This window comes from Mustelus asterias, chromosome 11 (genome assembly GCF_964213995.1).
Source record: "Mustelus asterias chromosome 11, sMusAst1.hap1.1, whole genome shotgun sequence".
In the NCBI taxonomy this organism is placed as follows: Eukaryota; Metazoa; Chordata; class Chondrichthyes; order Carcharhiniformes; family Triakidae; genus Mustelus; species Mustelus asterias.
In genome coordinates, this window is record NC_135811.1 from 1,606,828 (window position 1) to 1,624,901 (window position 18,074).

Sequence of the window (18,074 nt, forward strand, 5' to 3'; positions counted from 1 at the left end):
CACCAGCGGAGAGTTTTCCCGATTCCCACTGACTCCAGTCTTCCTGGGGCTCCTTGGTGACACACTCAGCCAAACTCTGCCCTTTGGAATCAGCCATTAGTTGCCCCACACCAACTGGACAGCAGGGGGCAGAAACACTCGTGTGGTTGGGGTGTGGTTATGGGAGGAGATTGTATTATATTGCAAAGGTAGAGAGAGAGAGACATACAGACAGAGGCAGAGATAGAGACAGATTGAGAGAGGGACAGAGAGAGAGAGACAGAGAGAGAACAAAGTACAATACAGCACAGGAACAGGCCCTTTGGTCCTCCAAGCCAGCGCCGCTCATGTGCCCAACTAAACTAGAAAGACGGAGAGATAGAGAGACAGAGGGAGAGATAGAGAGAGGGAGAGATAGACAGAGATAAAGAGATAGAGAGACAGAGATAAAGAGATGGAGAGATAGGGAGGGAGAGAGAGAGACAGAGAGGGAGAGACAACGAGATAGAGACAGAGATATAGAGAGACAGAGAGATAGAGAGAGGGAGAGATAGACAGAGATAGAAAGGGAGAGATAGAGACGGAGAGGGAGAGACAGAGAGATAGAGAGACAGAGAGATAGAGAGAGAGAGAGACAGAGAGAGGGAGAAATAGAGAGACAGAGAAATAGAGAGACAGAGAGAGAAACAAAGAGATAGAGGGAGAGGTAGAGAGACAGAGAGATAGAGACTCGGAGAGATAGAGGGAGAGATAGAGAGAGAGATAGAGAGACAGAGAGATAGAGAGACAGAGAGACAGAGAGATAGAGAATTACAGAGAAATGGTGTGAATTACATAGAGAGGTGAAGAGGGGAGGGGGCGAGGGGAGGGGGGATTCTCAATATTCTGGAGCAGTGGGAATACCAGAAGAGCAGGATAAATGGATAAATTCCGGCTGATTTTCCAGTTCCTGCAATCTAACCAGGAATCCTTTCTGAACGGGATGTGTGGGATTCTGGCACTGGCCAGTGCACAGATATATTCAGCTTTTGAGTTTAACTGTCCCTGTCTAGCCGGCTATAACCTGCTTTATGGGCTGGGGGTGATGTCGGTGCCCCCTGTGGTTTTATTCCTCCTGGGCTTTGTGATGAATAACAATGTCTCTGTGCTGGCTGAGGAGTGGGAGCGGCCGCAGGGGCTCCGGGGGAAGGATCCCGGGGTCCTCAGATACATGTTCTGTTCCATGGCTCAGAGAGCTCTGATCGCCCCGGTCACCTGGATCAGTGTCACTCTCCTGGATGGGAAATGCTTCATCTGCGCTTTCAGTGAGGGTCTGGACCCCCGATTCCTGGGCAGCAACATCTCAGCAACACCCAGCCAGCTCCGCAAAATCCTCGCCACCCTGCCCTGTCCCGACATCTTCCAGCAGGAGGCAGCAATGTCCCGGGAGGCAGCAACTCGCTACCTGCGCTGTGTGTCCCAGGTAAGTGAGAGAGCTTTACTCTGTATCTAACCCCGTGCTGTACCTGTCCTGGGAGTGTTTGATGGGGGACAGTGTAGAGGGAGCTTTACTCTGTATCTAACCCCGTGCTGTACCTGTCCTGGGAGTGTTTGATGGGGACAGTGTAGAGGGAGCTTTACTCTGTATCTAACCCCGTGCTGTACCTGTCCTGGGAGTGTTTGATGGGGACAGTGTAGAGGGAACTTTACTCTGTATCTAACCCCGTGCTGTACCTGTCCTGGGAGTGTTTGATGGGGAAAGTGTGGAAGAAAAATAGAAACATAGAAAAACTACAGCACAAAACAAGCCCTTCGGCCCCACAAGTTGTGCCGAACATATCCGTACCTTTTAGGCCTACCTATAACCCTCCATCCTATTAAGTCCCATGTACTCATCCAGGAGTCTCTTAAAAGACCCTATTGAGTTTGCCTCCACCACCACCCTCTGTGTGAAAAACTTCCCCTTAACATTTCCCCTGTACCTACCCCCCAGCACCTTAAACCTGTGTCCTCTCGTAGCAGCCATTTCCACCCTGGGAAAAAGCCTCTGAGAGTCCACCCGATCTATGCCTCTCAACATCTTATATACCTCTATTAGGTACATAGAACAGTACAGCACAGAACAGGCCCTTCGGCCCACGATGTTGTGCCAAGCTTTATCCGAAACCAAGATCAAGCTATCCCACTCCCTGTCATCCTGGTGTGCTCCATGTGCCTATCCAATAACCGCTTAAATGTTCCTAAAGTGTCTGACTCCACTATCACTGCAGGCAGTCCATTCCACACCCCAACCACTCTCTGCGTAAAGAACCTACCTCTGATATCCTTCCTATATCTCCCACCATGAACCCTATATTTATGCCCCCTTGTAATAGCTCCATCCACCCGAGGAAATAGTCTTTGAACGTTCACTCTATCTATCCCCTTCATCATTTTATAAACCTCTATTAAGTCTCCCCTCAGCCTCCTCCGCTCCAGAGAGAACAGCCCAAGCTCCTTCAACCTTTCCTCATAAGACCTACCCTCCAAACCAGGCAGCATCCTGGTAAATCTCCTCTGCACTCTTTCCAGCGCTTCCACATCCTTCCTATAGTGAGGCGACCAGAACTGCACACAATATTCCAAATGTGGTCTCACCAAGGTCCTGTACAGTTGCAGCATAACCCCACGGCTCTTAAACTCCAACCCCCTGTTAATAAAAGCTAACACACTATAGGCCTTCTTCACAGCTCTATCCACTTGAGCGGCAACCTTTAGAGATCTGTGGATATGGACCCCAAGATCTCTCCTCTGTTCCTCCACAGTCTTCAGAACCCTACCTTTGACCCTGTAATCCACATTTAAATTAGTCCTACCAAAATGAATCACCTCACATTTATCAGGGTTAAACTCCATTTGCCATTTTTCAGCCCAGCTTTGCATCCTATCTATGTCTCTTTGAAGCCTACAACAGCCCTCCACCTCATCCACTACTCCACCAATTTTGGTGTCATCAGCAAATTTACTGATCCACCCTTCAGCCCCCTCCTCTCAGTCATTAATAAAAATCACAAAGAGCAGAGGACCAAGCACTGATCCCTGTGGCACTCCGCTAGCAACCTGCCTCCAGTCCGAACATTTTCCATCCACCACCACCCTCTGTCTTCGATCAGACAGCCAGTTACCTATCCAATCGGCCAACATTCCCTCTATCCCACACCTTCTTACTTTCATCATAAGCCGACCATGGGGGACCTTATCAAACGCCTTACTAAAATCCATGTATATGACATCAACTGCCCTACCTTCATCAACACACTTAGTTACCTCCTCAAAAAATTCAATCAAATTTGTGAGGCACGACTTGCCCTTCATGAATCCGTGCTGACTATCCCAGATTAATCCGCATCTTTCTAAATAGTCGTAAATCCCATCCCTAAGGACCTTTTCCATCAATTTACCAACCACCGAAGTAAGACTAACCGGTCTATAATTACCAGGGTCATTTCTATTCCCTTTCTTAAACAGAGGAACAACATTCACCACTCTCCAGTCCTCTGGCACCATCCCCGTGGACAGCGAGGACCCAAAGATCAAAGCCAAAGGCTTTGCAATCTCATCCCTTGCCTCCCAAAGAATCCTAGGATATATTTCATCAGGCCCAGGGGACGTATCGACCTTCAGTTTATTCAAAACTGCCAGTACATCCTCTCTCCGAACATCTATTTCCTCCAGCCTATTAGCCTGTAACACCTTCTCTTCCTCAAAAAATGGCCCCTCTCAGGATGAGAGGTCTCCTCTCATCCTACCTCTCTCCAAGGAGAAAAGACTGAGCTCCCTCAGCCTATCCTCATAAGGCATGCCACTCAATCCAGGCAACATCCTTGTAAATCTAATGTAGAGGGAGCTTTACTCTGTATCTAACCCCGTGCTGTACCTGTCCTGGGAGTGTTTGATGGGGGACAGTGTAGAGGGAGCTTTACTCTGTATCTAACCCCGTGCTGTACCTGTCCTGGGAGTGTTTGATGAGGACAGTGTAGATGGAGCTTTACTCTGTATCTAACCCCGTGCTGTACCTGTCCTGGGAGTGTTTGATGGGGACAGTGTAGAGGGAGCTTTACTCTGTATCTAACCCCGTGCTGTATCTGTCCTCGGAGTGTTTGATGGAGGACAGTGTGGAAGGAGTTTTACTCTGTATCTGATTAGGTTGTTGTTGCTTTTCCCTCACAGGCTCTGGGTTGGAGTTTCATTTTGATGATGACCTTCTTGGCTTTCCTGGTGAGAGCTTTGCGACCTTGCTTCACCCAAGTTGCCTTCCTCAAAACCAAATATTGGTCTCATTACATCGACATAGAACGCAAGCTGTTTGAGGAGACCTGCACCGAACACGCCAAGAGCTTCGCCAAGGTCTGCATCCAGCAGTTTTTTGAGGGAATGCAGGATGAGATAGTGATTGGTTACAGTCAGTGCCAGCCACCATTGCTCCCTGACACAGAGACAGAGAAAGAACAGGACAAGCTCCTGGGTATCACAGACAGCAAGAACATGAATAAACTGTTGAGGAACTGGCACAAGTGTAAGCCTCCACTGAATGTGAACTCTGGTGTGAAGGAGAATGTTCCGAATGGAACATCTTCCAATAAAAGTACTCAGACCCACAGGGAGAATATCGCCTTCTACAGTAAGGTCTGAGTGTCAGAGGTGGCAGGGTCTGTGCGCACTGTGATTAGACACAGGGAGTGGATGGTGCCACAGTCCCCATGACAATATTTCACTGACAGGACAGTGTTTCCCGGTTCAGATCCTTTAGCTGAATGCTCCAATGACAAATGTTCCCAGAATGTTAAATAAAACACTGTAAAGACACTCTGCTTGACCTGTTGTTGCTTTGACACTGAGTGGGGGGAGCTAACACTGAGTGGGAGGGGCTTGAGGTATACGACAGTCATGTTATTTCCTTTCCAAACTATCCGATACTCAGTGCTCCAAACACATACATCACTGATAAACATTATCCATTGAGGTCAGATCGAGGTGGAGCTGGGAAGCTTCCAGTCCTGTATTGGGCATTGACCTCACCAACTAGGAGTTAGGCAGTGAGGACCAGCAATGGGAATCATGGGGAAAAACCTCCGCTGGTTGGAGTCATACCTGGTACATAGGAAGATGGTTGTGGTTGTGGAGGGTCAGTCATCTCAGCTCCAGGACATCTCTGCAGGAGTCCCTCAGGGGAGTGTCCTCAGCCCAACCATCTTCAGCTGCTTCATCAATGACCTTCCCTCCGTCATAAGGTCAGAAGTGGGGATGTTCGCCGATGATTGCACAATGTTCAGCACCATTCACCACTCCTCAGATACTGAAGCAGTCCATGTTCAAATGCAGCAAGATCTGGACAAATTTCAACCTTCAGTTGGTAAGTAACATTTGTGCCCCACAAGTGCCAGGGAATGGCCATCCCCAGCAAGAGAGGATCTAACCACCACCCCTTGACATTCAATGGCATTACCATCGCTGAATCTCCCATTATCAGCATCCTGGGGATCACCATTGACTAGAAACTGAACTGGACCCAGCCGTATAAATACTGTGGCTACCAGAGCAGGTTAAAGACTAGGAATCCTGCGGTGAGTAACTCACCTCCTGACTCCCCAAAGTCTGTCAGTATTATGTATATCATTGCATTTATATATATCTGTGTCAGTATTTATCACTGCACTGTAACACTGGTGATATACATTAAAACACATACATCACGGATAAACATTATACACTGAGGTTAGTATATGTCACATGATATACTTAGTATTCAGTGAATTTCACATTTGCTTTTCAAATGCAGCCGCAGTTATTGGATTTTTGCTGCTGTAACTTAGGCCACAATCATTTCCAAACATGTTGCTTCACAAACCCTGAATATGTCCAACAATGAGAGAGGCGCTTCACACAGCCCTGTCAGCCTGCAGTTTCCTGCAACCACACCAGAGTGGGGAGGGGGTGCAGTGGGGAACTCAGCCAGGGATGAAGATCGTTCCCAGCATTGCTGAACCAGCAGTGTCACGCACAAGCTCCCATTCTCCAGGTCTGGACTTCCAGTCACCTATTGGACTACAAAAGGCATCACAGTTGACCTCAGTTCTGTTCTCATGCCGTGTTTACACTGTGCATCTGGAGATATGGACTGTGATCCACTAGTGCTCCAGACTGATGTCTCATTAACCCAGACACCATCTGGAAAGTCTTGCAGGCTATCATTTTTAAGTACACTTTTTCAATATCAGCATTGATACAGAGCAATGTCTTTGTAACATTCTTGGCAAAGTCATTTAGAGACAAAGGGTGTGGAATTAACTTGCTGTGCCCATTAAACCTGGCAAATGCCAGGGACACGGGTTCAATTCGGTGACTGTGTGGAGTTTGCACATTCTCCCCGTGTCTGCGTGGGTTTCCCCCGGGTGCTCCAGTTTCCTCCCATGGTCCAAAAATGTGCAGCCTGAGTGGATTGGCTATGCTAAATGTGCGGGGTTACGGAGATTGGATGGGGTGTGGGTCTGGGTGAGATGTTCTGTCAGAGTTGATGCAGATTTGATGGGGCGAATGGCCTCTTTCTGCATGACAGAGATTCTATGAATTTGGGGTGCTAATTCCTAGTGCCTGGAACAAGTGCGAGATGATGTTAGTTTGGGCGCTGGGGGGTTATTCCTGGTGACTGATCCTTTATTGGCACATTCGAGGATCCTGACGCCCATTTTAGGAACTAAACCAGTGAGGATTCCCTGAACCCACTCTGCACCAGCTGTGAATTCACTGAGAATCAGAGCTCCACAGAGCAGCCACACTGACCGTCAGCAGGAGATTGTGAGAGATGGGGAGGGGGGGGTGCGGAGAGGGAGCGTGCAGTAAGATGGGGGATTATGGGGCTCAGGAGAAATGTCAGCAATATGAGAGAGGGCACAGAGAGAGAGGGAATCCCACCTGAATCCTGATCAGTGTCAGCACCGGTTTTCATAGAATCCCTACAGTGCAGGAGGTTATTCGGCCCATCGAGTCTGCACTGACAGCAATCCCAGGCCATATCTCCACCTATTTACCCTAGTTAGTCTCCTGAGATCATGGGGCAATTTAGCCTGGCCAATCCACCTAACCTGCACACCTTTGGACTGTGGGAGGAAACCGGAGCACCCGGAGGAAACCCAAGCAGACACGGGGAGAGTGTGCAAATTCCACAGACCTGTTCAAATCCACTTTCCCTGTCTGCAGGTCAGATGTCACGCCCCAATCTCGGCCTCTGCCACGTTTCCCAGGAATCTCGATACCCTCCAACGTCGACAAGTGTGGGAATTGCTTCATTCAGCGCCAGGAAAAGATGTCAATTATCGTCCATCCTGAATAACAGGGGAACCGGCTAGATTACTGCAGAGAGCAGCAAGGAATCCCCATGGTGCGGAGAGTGTGGCGTCACGGATAAGCCCATACCGGGGGCGGGACGGGCGGGGGGAGGGACAGGGGGATGAACCAGTTGGGGTTTGAGGATAATCAGATATCTCTCCATGGCCACTTTCACTGAAATCAACTTCTTTTTTCTAGATGAAGTCAGCTTTGGAAGATGTTATTGCTGCTTCCTGGGTTATTAATCCCACACACTCCACTCACTGACATTTAATGATGGACTGTCACTGACTGGTTCCTTACTGTGTAACATCTCACTTTTATACAGCACCCTCAGTGTAGTGATGGAGCCAAAGTGCTTCGACACAGGTAATGGGGGGAGGAGGAGGATGAGAGGGGCTGCCACTCAGCTAGACTGACAGATGGAGTGATACAAACCTGAGCAACAACTCCGGGATTGCGACAGGCCCGAGGATCCGGATCGGAATTCCGGCGACTTTTGTGAAGTGATGAAAATTTCAGTAACTGATTCAAGTTGAGCTCAGAGTAATTGACACCATATTCAGGGGAGATCTGGCAGAGCTTTTTAAAATCAGATGGGGTTTTGATGGAGTGAATGAGGAGAAACTGTTCTCAGAGACCAGAGTGTTAATAATCAGAGGGTTACAGATTGAAGATGATTGGACCAGAGTGGGAGACTTACACCAGAGATGGCACCAGGTCCAGTCAGAGTATCTGCAATCAGACTGCACTCTGGCACCAACAGGACAGGTCAGTCCTGAACAGAAGTGAATACATCAGCACATCATCCAAACAAAGGCCTTTATTACACTTCTGAAACATCACAGCTCCATTCCCAACACAAACCAGCCCAGCCCTCCAGCAGCTCCCAGCCCCCCCCCAGCGCCCCCCCCCCCCCCAGCAGCTCCCAGCCCCCCCCAAGCAGCTCCCAGCCCCCCCCAAGCAGCTCCCTCGACCTTCTTAAATGGAGCTCCTTTCAATTGTAACACCGCAGCCTGATTGGACTGGGACGCATTCAGACTCTGCTCAGTTCATCCAATGGTCTGCAGTCACACGCTACAACTTTCCAGACCAGAAACGGAGCTCGTTAGCAATCAAGGGGTGGGGAGAGTGGTGAGAGGGGGGTTGTGGGGGTGAGGAGAGGGGGGGGGGGGGTGAGGGGGTGGTCGAGGGGTCGAGGAGAGAGGGGGGTCGAGGGGGTGAGGAGAGAGGGGGGTCGAGGGGGTGAGGAGAGAGGGGGGTCGAGGGGGTGAGGAGGGGGGGGGGGTCGAGGGGGTGAGGAGAGATGGGGGTCGAGGGGGTGAGGAGAGAGGGGGGTCGAGGGGGTGAGGAGAGAGGGGGGTCGAGGGGGTGAGGAGAGAGGGGGTCGAGGGGGTGAGGAGAGAGGGGGGTCGAGGGGGTGAGGAGAGAGGGGGGTCGAGGGGGTGAGGAGAGAGGGGGGTCGAGGGGGTGAGGAGAGAGGGGGGTCGAGGGGGTGAGGAGAGAGGGGGGTCGAGGGGGTGAGGAGAGAGGGGGGTCGAGGGGGTGAGGAGAGAGGGGGGTCGAGGGGGTGAGGAGAGAGGGGGGTCGAGGGGGTGAGGAGAGAGGGGGGTCGAGGGGGGTGAGGAGAGAGGGGGGTCGAGGGGGTGAGGAGAGAGGGGGGTTGAGGGGGTGAGGAGAGAGGGGGGTCGAGGGGGTGAGGAGAGAGGGGGGTCGAGGGGGTGAGGAGAGAGGGGGGTCGAGGGGGTGAGGGGAGAGGGGGGTCGAGGGGGTGAGGAGAGAGGGGGGTCGAGGGGGTGAGGAGAGGGGGGCTGAGGGGGTGAGGAGATGGCTAAGGGGGTGGGGAGAGGGACGCAGACGGTGGCAACACTTCACAGCATTGGTTACTGCATTAGCAAAACAAGCGCTGATTTTGGAACAACGCTGGCATTAATTTGAGTGAACAATGTTGGTTACCAGTTGAGCAGAGAGAAGCAGGTGTGATCTTGTTTCACCATCAATCTGAACCAGGTGCCATTCTGTTGTAAGGTCAAGGTGGTATTTGATTGTGAGAAAACCAAAGTACTCTGGGGGTCTGTGCTCACTACGCCAGCTGACTTTGAGCAGAGTTGGGGGTAGGTGCTCAAGTCTGAGATGGTAACAGATAGCAGACTCCATGACCAGCTGTACACGGATTTGAAAAATAAACTGCTGAAGTTTGAGGGAATTTGGGCATTAATTGCTCAGCGGATTGCTGAGAGTTCTTCTCCCTGCACATCGCCAGACACACGGGAGATTCAGAGCCCAATGCAGCAACACAGGGATCCAATGTATAAAGCTCAGCCATTGATGTGGTTAGCTGCCCAGCGAACTCTTGGACTCGACGTATTCTAGTGCCTTCTCCTTCACAGCCTGTACGCTCTCCTCATTCCCATGTCTCTTCTCATACTCCAGGTACCGCTTGAAGAAGAACTTCATCTTCTTTGGGGCTAGTTTCAGGTGGACGATTCTTTCAAAGAGGTGTCTACGGAGGAGAGAGGTTTTTAAAACTGTTGTGAACCACGCAATCTACAAATCCACTTTCTGCATCGATCACCCATTTTCGGTCCTGCTACTCGAGTGACTCGGACACGAGACAAAGAACAAAGAACAGTACAGCACAGGAACAGGCCCTTCGGCCCTCCAAGCCTGTGCTGATCATGATGCCCGAACTAAAAAAAACCCTTCTGCCCTTAGTCCGTATCCCTCTATTCCCTCCCTATTCATGGACCCATCCAGATGCCTCTTAAATGTTGCTAATGTGCCTGCTTCCACCACCCCCTCTGGCAGCGCGTTCCAGGCACCCACCACCCTCTGCGTGAAAAACTTCCCCCCACACATCTCCCTTAAACTTTCCCCCCTCTTAAAGAGACTTCAAGGTGATTTAGACTCAGTGGGTGGGCAAGGAAAGGGCAGATGGAATATAATGTGGAATTATCTACTTGAGTAGGAAAAACAGAAGTTAGAGTATTAACTGGGGAGAGATTGGGCGGCGATGGCCAATGGACCTGCTGCTGTTATTCATAAATCACTGAAAGCTAACATGCAGGTACAAATGGTATGTCAGCCTTTATTGAAGGGGATTTCAGTACAGGAATAAGGGAGTGTCTGTTGTGTAGAACCTCGGTGGAACCACACCTGGACTATTGTGTGCAGTTTTGGGCTCCTTACCCAAGGAAGGACATACTAGCCCGACAGGGAGTGCAACGAAGGTTCACCAGACCAATCCCGGAGAGGGCAGGATTGTCCGGTCAGAAAAGATTGAGGAGACTGAGCCAGTATTTTCTAGAGTTTAGAAGAATGAGAGGTGATCTCATTGAAGTGTACAAAATTCTTACAAAGCTTGGTGGGGGAGATTGGGAAGGATGTTTCCCCTGGCTGGAGGTCTGGATCCACGGGACACAGTCTCAGAACGAGGAGCAGGCCATTTAGGACTGAGGCAAGAAGGAATTTCTTCACTCAGAAGGTGGTGAATCTTTGGAATTGTCTGCCCCAGAGGGCTGTGGAAACTCAGCCATTGAGTGCATTCAAAGGTGAAGTTGGCAGATTTCTAGATATCAATGACATTCAGGGATACGGGGAGGGTGCAGGAAGATGGCGTTGAGGTAGATCAGCCATGATCAAGTTAAATGGCAGAGCCAACTCGAGGGGCCGAATGGCCTAATCCTATGTTCCTGAAAGAAATGAACCCTTAAAGTATCAATGGATTGCTGCCATTCTCAGCTACGTTGGGTTGTAAGGAGGGAACCAGATGTTATTTCTGAGCTGCCTTTCGCACAATGTGCACTGAACAATAGAAGGACATCTCTGCCCTCTGTAACACGCTCAGGGCTGGAGCCTCATTCTCACAGCTCCGACAGGTGACATACCGACCGGTGAACAGGAAAGATCCCATCGCAGGGACTGATGAGGGAGGAATTCTCCCAGTGTCCCAGCCAATATTTGGCCTGTCTCTCTAATCCTGCGCTCAGTGACAGCCGTTCCTGACTCGGAGCCGCGCGGTTCAGCCTGACTCCTGCTCAGAATGCTGGAGAGACACCGAGGGAGGGATTTGTGACCCTCCCCCCTCCCACCCTATGACTTGTGGGAGGTCCTACGTTCCAGCCCCTCCCACTTTCCTAACCCCCTCACTGCCCTGGTTAAAGATAGTCATGGTTACGAAGCAGAGTGAGTGACTGTCAGGCTGCGAGCCAGCTTTGAGTTCTCTCAGAATATGAAACACAACACGATAAAAATAAATCAAACCCCAGACTGATCCCGTGTCAGCCATGTACAGAGTGACAATAATTTGTTGAATCATACTCAGCAGATATTCAGGGCTCACGCTCCAGAAAGCGGAGGACACCGAGGGAGCTCTGCACTGCCACACACTCCAACTTTCAGATTAAACATTAAACGGATCCCAGTCTGCACTCTCAGGGTGGGAAAGATCCCAAATGAGTGCAGGAAAGATCGTCCTAGTGTCCTGAGGCCAATGATTACCCTACAACCAGTGCCACGAAAACCTGAATATTTGGTCATTATCTCTGTGTGGGATCTTGCTGTGCACACGTTGGCCGGTGCTTTCCCGACATAACAAGTGACTACACTTCAGAACCACAACGTTTGGTGTGAAGCACTTTGGGAAGTCCTGGGCTGTAAGAGGGGGCTATAGAAATGCAGTGATGTTGTTTAACTAAGCTGCAAGAGGGGGCTATAGAAATGCAGTGATGTTTCACTCACCGGATTTGCTCCTGATTGCCATGTTTCAGCATCATATCGATATAGATGGACCACAGGTCTGTGCGCTTGGGGTAACTGCTCAGCGTGTTCTCAAACATGGCCTTCGCCCGCTCGCTATCTCCAAGGCGGAACTCCAGCTGTGCAAATTTGGCAATGACATCAACATCTGGAAAGAAGAACAGTGAATAAAACATGGTGCAAATCGTCATTCCATGAACTTGGAGCAAGGCAACTTCCTCCCTGAGGAGGCGGGGCCCTGAGAAGCCCCACCCTCAGGGAGGCAGGCCCTGGGTGGCCCCACCCCTGGGGAGGCAGGGCCCTGAGAAGCCCCACCCTCAGGGAGGCAGGGCCCTGAGCAGTTTCACCCCTGGGGAGGCAGGGCCCTGAGAAGCCCCACCCTCAGGGAGGCAGGGCCCTGAGCAGTTTCACCCCTGGGGAGGCAGGGCCCTGAGAAGCCCCACCCCCAGGGAGGCAGGGCCCTGAGCAGTTTCACCCCTGAGGAGGCGGGGCCCCGAGAAGCCCCACCCCTGGGGAGGCAGGGCACACACTGCATCCGAACAGTGACAGGCAGGTCAGTAAAGCAGAGCCAGCTAAGTGGATATGGAAATGGAGCGGCATGGTGGGGGGGGGGGGGGGGGGGGGAAGAAATCTTGTATTAATCACTTCAATGAAAGGGGCCCGTGCAGTGTATGCATGATCTGGTTCTCTCAATATTTCCAGAGCCCGGGATGAGTTCCTGCTGTCTGATGTTCAATTGGATTCAGTTCCAGTCTGGGAGTGCTTGGGTTTGAATCTCACTGGCAAGGTGGACATGTATTGTTCACCCCCAGTTGTCTAGAGAGGACATTAATGAGCTTTTTGCTTCAGGTCCTGGGGTGGATTAAATTGAGGGCGAGTCCAGGGGCAATCTGAATCCAGCCACAGTGCGGTGGGAACAGGCTCACATATAGAGCCAGTCTGGCAGGTTTCCTTCTTCAATGAACCAGCTCTGATGAAGGGCCATCCAGACTCGAAACACTGCCTCTATTCCCTCTCCACAGATACTGTCAGACCTGCTGAGATTTTCCAGCATTTTCTGTTTTGGCATCAATGAACCAGTTGGCTTTTTACGACATTCCCCACAGCTTCACAGCAACTTTTATCAAGAACACCCTTGTTTTTCCAAAAAGGAGTTCAAATTCTCAAACTGTCCTGGTGGATTTAACCTCACATTCCTGAGATTCCTGGTCCAGTAATAACCACAGGTCAGTGTGGCGTGGAGAAAAGGTGGCAGAGTCTCTCAAGTTAGTGGGGTTTTGAAATCTAATCTGATGAATTTACAACAAAGTTTAAAGTTTATTTATTGGTATCACAAATGAAGTTACTGTGAAAATCTCCTAGTCGCCACACTCCGGCGCCTGTTCGGGTACACCGAGGGAGAATTTACCACGGCCAATCCACCTAACCAGCACATCTTTCAGAATGTGGGAGGAAACCGGAGCACCCGGAGGAAACCCACGCAGACACGGGGAGAACGTGCAGACTCCACACAGACAGTGACCCAAGCCGGGAATCAAACCCGGGCCCCTGGCGCTGTGAGGCAGCAGTGTTAATCCTTTTTCTCTCATCTATTTATCCAGCTTCCCCTTAAATGCATCAACATCAACCACCTGTGGTAGCGAGTTCCACTTTCTAACCCTTTGGATAAAGGTGGTTCTCTGGACCTTCCGATTTCTTCTCAGAATGCCTTAAAGGGGAAAATGTCAGCTTGGTTTTAATTTCCCTGCAACACAGAGCTTGAACTCAGAAACAGCACTGAGGGTAAGGATATTGAGGGATATAGAACAAGGGTTGGTAAAGAGTCGAGGCACACACGTGGCGTGGTCTGATGGAATGGGATAGAACTGTGTCGAAGAGTTGAATGGCTTCATCCTGTTCCTAATTAGATCTTAAAGAGCCTGACTGACATGCAGCGGAAACAGCAATGGACACACACTCCCGGCACCCTCCAATAGCAATGGACACACACTCCCGGCACCCTCCAATAGCAATGGACACACACTCCCAGCACCCTCTAATAACAATGGGCACACACTCCTGGCACCCTCCAATAACAATGGACACACACTCCCAGCACCCTCTAATAACAATGGACACACACTCCCAGCACCCTCTAATAACAATGGACACACACTCCCAGCACCCTCTAATAACAATGGACACACACTCCCAGCACCCTCCAATAGCAATGGACACACACTCCCAGCACCCTCCAATAGCAATGGACACACACTCCCAGCACCCTCTAATCCTGCAGTTATAACATACACAAAGCAAGGCTGACACGAAGGCAGCTTTTTATCAACCAGATCCAGGATGGATTGAAAGTGATAACTGGGCGCTGATCAAATGGGGACCGATGCCAGTTACATGCCCACTTCTCCCCCTACCCATGCCCCAGAGGGTGGACTCACATCCCACTCTCTACTTACGCTCTCTCTGTGGCAGGCTCTTGAGGGCTCTCTGCAGTAAGGTGTTGGTAGAGTCGGCTCTCCCCTGTTTCAGCTGGAATGTGGCGTAACTGAGCCAGACAGAGCTGTCGTGGCGGAACCGCTTCAGCATGCTGCTGTACAGACTCTCTGCTTGCTGAAAAGGTAGACAGAATACAGCATCACATCACACACACTATCCAAAACAGCACTCACATTACAGTTACACTTCACCTGTAGCTGAGAGTAACATGCACTCCAACATTAACTCTCTTTCTCTCTCCACACACACTGCCACTACCTGCTGAGTTTATCCAGCATTTTCTGTTTTTGTCTCAGGTACCCAGCATCTGCTGTATTTTGCTTTTATTTACAATATCATCGTTCTGGCACAGAGCCAGAAACTTCCAGAACCCAGATCTGATGCAGAGTCACTGACAGCATTTTCCGTTCTTAACGCCCAGAACCAATATTTCCATGTACCCGGATTCAATTCCAGCCTCGAGTGACTGTCTGTGCGGAGTCTGCATGTTCTCCCTGTGTCTGCCTGGGTTTCCTCCGGGCAGGCACGATGGGCTGAATGGCCTCTTTCTGAACTATAGAGATCGTATGGTTCTAGAACTCTAACTGTACAAAGCCAGACGGGATTGAGAGTGAGACTGTCACACTGACTGCCAGTTTGACTCCAGCCTCAGCAATGCTGAAGGTTCAAGTCCCAATTCTAGAGCTTTGGGTCAGCTTTGAAACCAATGTCCCTCCTGCCCCAGTGCTTCATGGGATCCCTACAGTGTATTAGGAGGCCATTCGGCCCATCAAGCCTGCACCAACAACAATCCCAACCAGGTCCTACCCCTGTAAGCCCATGTTTTTACCCAGCTAGTCCCCCTGACACTAAGACACAATTTAGCATGGCCAATCAACCTAACCTGCACATCTTTAGACTGTGGGAGGAAACCCATGCAGACATAGGGTGACTGTGCAGACTCCACACAGACAGTGACCCAAGCTGGGAATCGAACCCGGGTCCCCGGCACTGTGAGGCAGCAGTGCTAACCATTGTGCCACCCTCTGCATGAGGGGGGTGTGAGAGGGGATCTATGGGAACAAGAGCCAAGTCTTTTCTGACTGTCCTCAACTGCACCATTGGCAGCTAAAACCCCTGGACAGCTCCTGCCCTCCAGACACATTGCCTGGGCTCACACACAAAGGTAACTCCGTTATGATGCGGGTCTAAGAGTCAGTATTCTGTGAGGGGCAGAGGGTAAATAATCAAAGCCACCTGAGAATGTTAGATCATCTTCCTTGGCAGGAGGGTAGAGAGAGGGGTTACACAAGCTGCGGTACAGTTAGCAGCCGAGGCATTGATCTCAATCCAATTTGTGTTGTTATAGGTGCCTCGCCCTGGCCTGTAGATCACCTGTGATCAGGAATGCAGATTACCTACGGGATCTGGGTGACCCGTGGGGCCTGGGTGACCCGCGGGATCTGGGTGACCCGCGGGATCTGGGTGACCCGTGGGGCCTGGGTGACCCCCGGGATCTGGGTGACCCCCGGGATCTGGGTGACCCCCGGGATCTGGGTGACCCCCGGGGCCTGGCTGACCCCCGGGATCTGGGTGACCCCCGGGATCTGGGTGACCCCCGGGATCTGGGTGACCCGCGGGGCCTGGGTGACCCCCGGGATCTGGGTGACCCGCGGGGCCTGGCTGACCCCCGGGATGTCCCACCACAGCCTGGGCTTTGCACCAACACAGCTGGAATTGGATAGGATGGGGGCCGTTTGTTTACCTTGTATTTCTCAGACTTGGTGTAGATATTGGCCAGTTTCTGGAAGACTTTCACTGGCTCGCTGTACTGAACAGCCCGTTCAAACACCTTCATCAGCAACTCTTCCGTCCCATAGAGATTCTCCAAGTTCAGGAACGCAACCCAGATATTCAACTTCTCCTGTTCTTCCCTGCAAACGCAAGATCAATAAAAGAAAGATAAGAGAGGGAATGGGTAAGTAGAGAGATGGTGTGACTGAATCAGCAGATGGATAGAAGCCACTAAGTGCAGATACGATGACTGATGACCGACCATGGGGGGGGGGGGGGGGGAGAGAGAGAGAGAGAGAGAGGGAGGGAGAGAGAGAGGGAAGGGAGGGAGGAAAAGAATTCTCCGATCTCAGCCATTCCCACTCCACTGCACGCGAGTCCAGAGAACTTGGCGTTCCAGCATAAATTCCATTCACTGCAGCGGAGAATCCCAGCCGCACAGAGCAGGGAATCTGCACTGACTTGTCACCAAGCTCCGAATGATGATAAAATCAGATTAACTAGTCATTTGTCCAACTACTGTTGTGTGGGATGCTATGTCACATGGCTGCTGTATTTTCAGGCGGAGATGTGCTGAACATCTAAAGATGTGCTAAGATGTGCTGGATCAGTATCACCCCTCCTTTCTATCTGACAGCCCATTGGTAGACGCAGGTTGGAAGTTCAAGGTACAGTGTCTGGGAGGCAGGATGCAGGGCCGGTCCATCTCACAGGACACAGAGAGAGTTCAGTGTTCCCCAACACTGCCACATAGCACCCACATTTCCAATCAGTGACTGAATGGTGTGTGGCATCAGGGCTGAGGTGAGACTCAGTCACTAATGCCAGTGAGGGTGGGCTGGGTATAAAATAGAACGTACAAACATTTCAGAACAACACAAACTTTGAGAAGCCCATGGTTATAATGTTCTCGGTTTTAAATTTTAAACGGGTGAACATCTGCATTGGAGGGGGATTAAATCCAACTCCAAAACAGAAAAGATTTACTAGGATGCTACCACGACTTGATGGATTGAGTTATAAGGAGAGGCTGAATAGACTGGGACTAATTCCTCTGGAGTGTAGGAGGCTGAGGGGTGATCTTATAGAGGTCTATAAAATAATGCGGGGCACAGATCAGCTAGATAGTCAATACCTCTTCCCAAAGGTAGGGAACTAAAACTAGAGGGCATAGGTTGAAGGTGAGAGGGGAGAGATACAAAAGTGTCCAGAGGGGCAATTTTTTCACACAGAGGGTGGTGAGTGTCTGGAACAAGCTGCCAGAGGTAGTAGTAGAGACGGGTACAATTTTGTCTTTTAAAAAGCATTTAGATAGTTACATAGGTACGATGGGTTTAGAGGGATATGGGCCAAATGCAGGCAATTGGGATTAGCTTAATGATTAAAAACTGGGCGGCATGGACAAGTTGGGCTGAAGGGCCTGTTTCCATGCTGTAAACCGCTGTGCTTCTATGACAGAGGAAACTGCAGATTCAGAAGTGTTGTGTTTATTTTACTGACCCAGTAATTGGCCCAGAGGCCGAGGGTAATAATTCAGGAAATGGAAACTCCATCCCCACCTGTTTACAGATGTAGATTAACCGGTTTTAAATTGATACGAGTAAAACGTGACCAGGTTGGGATTGTGTAATAACCCACCGACTCACTGATGAGCTTCAGGGAAGGGAGCCTGCGGTCCTCACTCAGCCTGGGCCTCTGTGACTCCAGTTGCCTTTTATCCGCCCCCT

The 18,074-nt window shown here is 50.6% G+C and overlaps 2 protein-coding genes across 3 annotated transcripts in view; one reads left to right on the forward strand and one right to left on the reverse strand.

Annotated features, from left to right (window-relative positions):
• Positions 1-898: 898 nt before the first annotated feature.
• calhm1b (calcium homeostasis modulator 1b) lies at positions 899-4,629 on the forward strand. Its single transcript, XM_078224320.1, has 2 exons — positions 899-1,441; positions 4,168-4,629. The coding sequence occupies exons 1-2, from the start codon at positions 899-901 to the stop codon at positions 4,627-4,629; spliced, it is 1,005 nt and encodes a 334-aa protein (XP_078080446.1).
• Positions 4,630-8,709: 4,080 nt separating this feature from the next.
• Positions 8,710-18,074, reverse strand: part of pdcd11 (programmed cell death 11) — a 90,503-nt gene continuing 81,138 nt past the window's right edge. For both annotated transcript variants that reach the window (XM_078222970.1, XM_078222969.1), the window contains exons 33-36: positions 16,319-16,487; positions 14,535-14,688; positions 12,064-12,229; positions 8,710-9,826 (exon numbers count right to left, since the gene is read on the reverse strand). In XM_078222970.1, the coding sequence (XP_078079096.1) occupies positions 9,658-9,826; positions 12,064-12,229; positions 14,535-14,688; positions 16,319-16,487 (658 nt within the window). In that variant the 3' untranslated portion in view covers positions 8,710-9,657. The remainder of the gene's footprint in view (positions 9,827-12,063; positions 12,230-14,534; positions 14,689-16,318; positions 16,488-18,074) is intronic.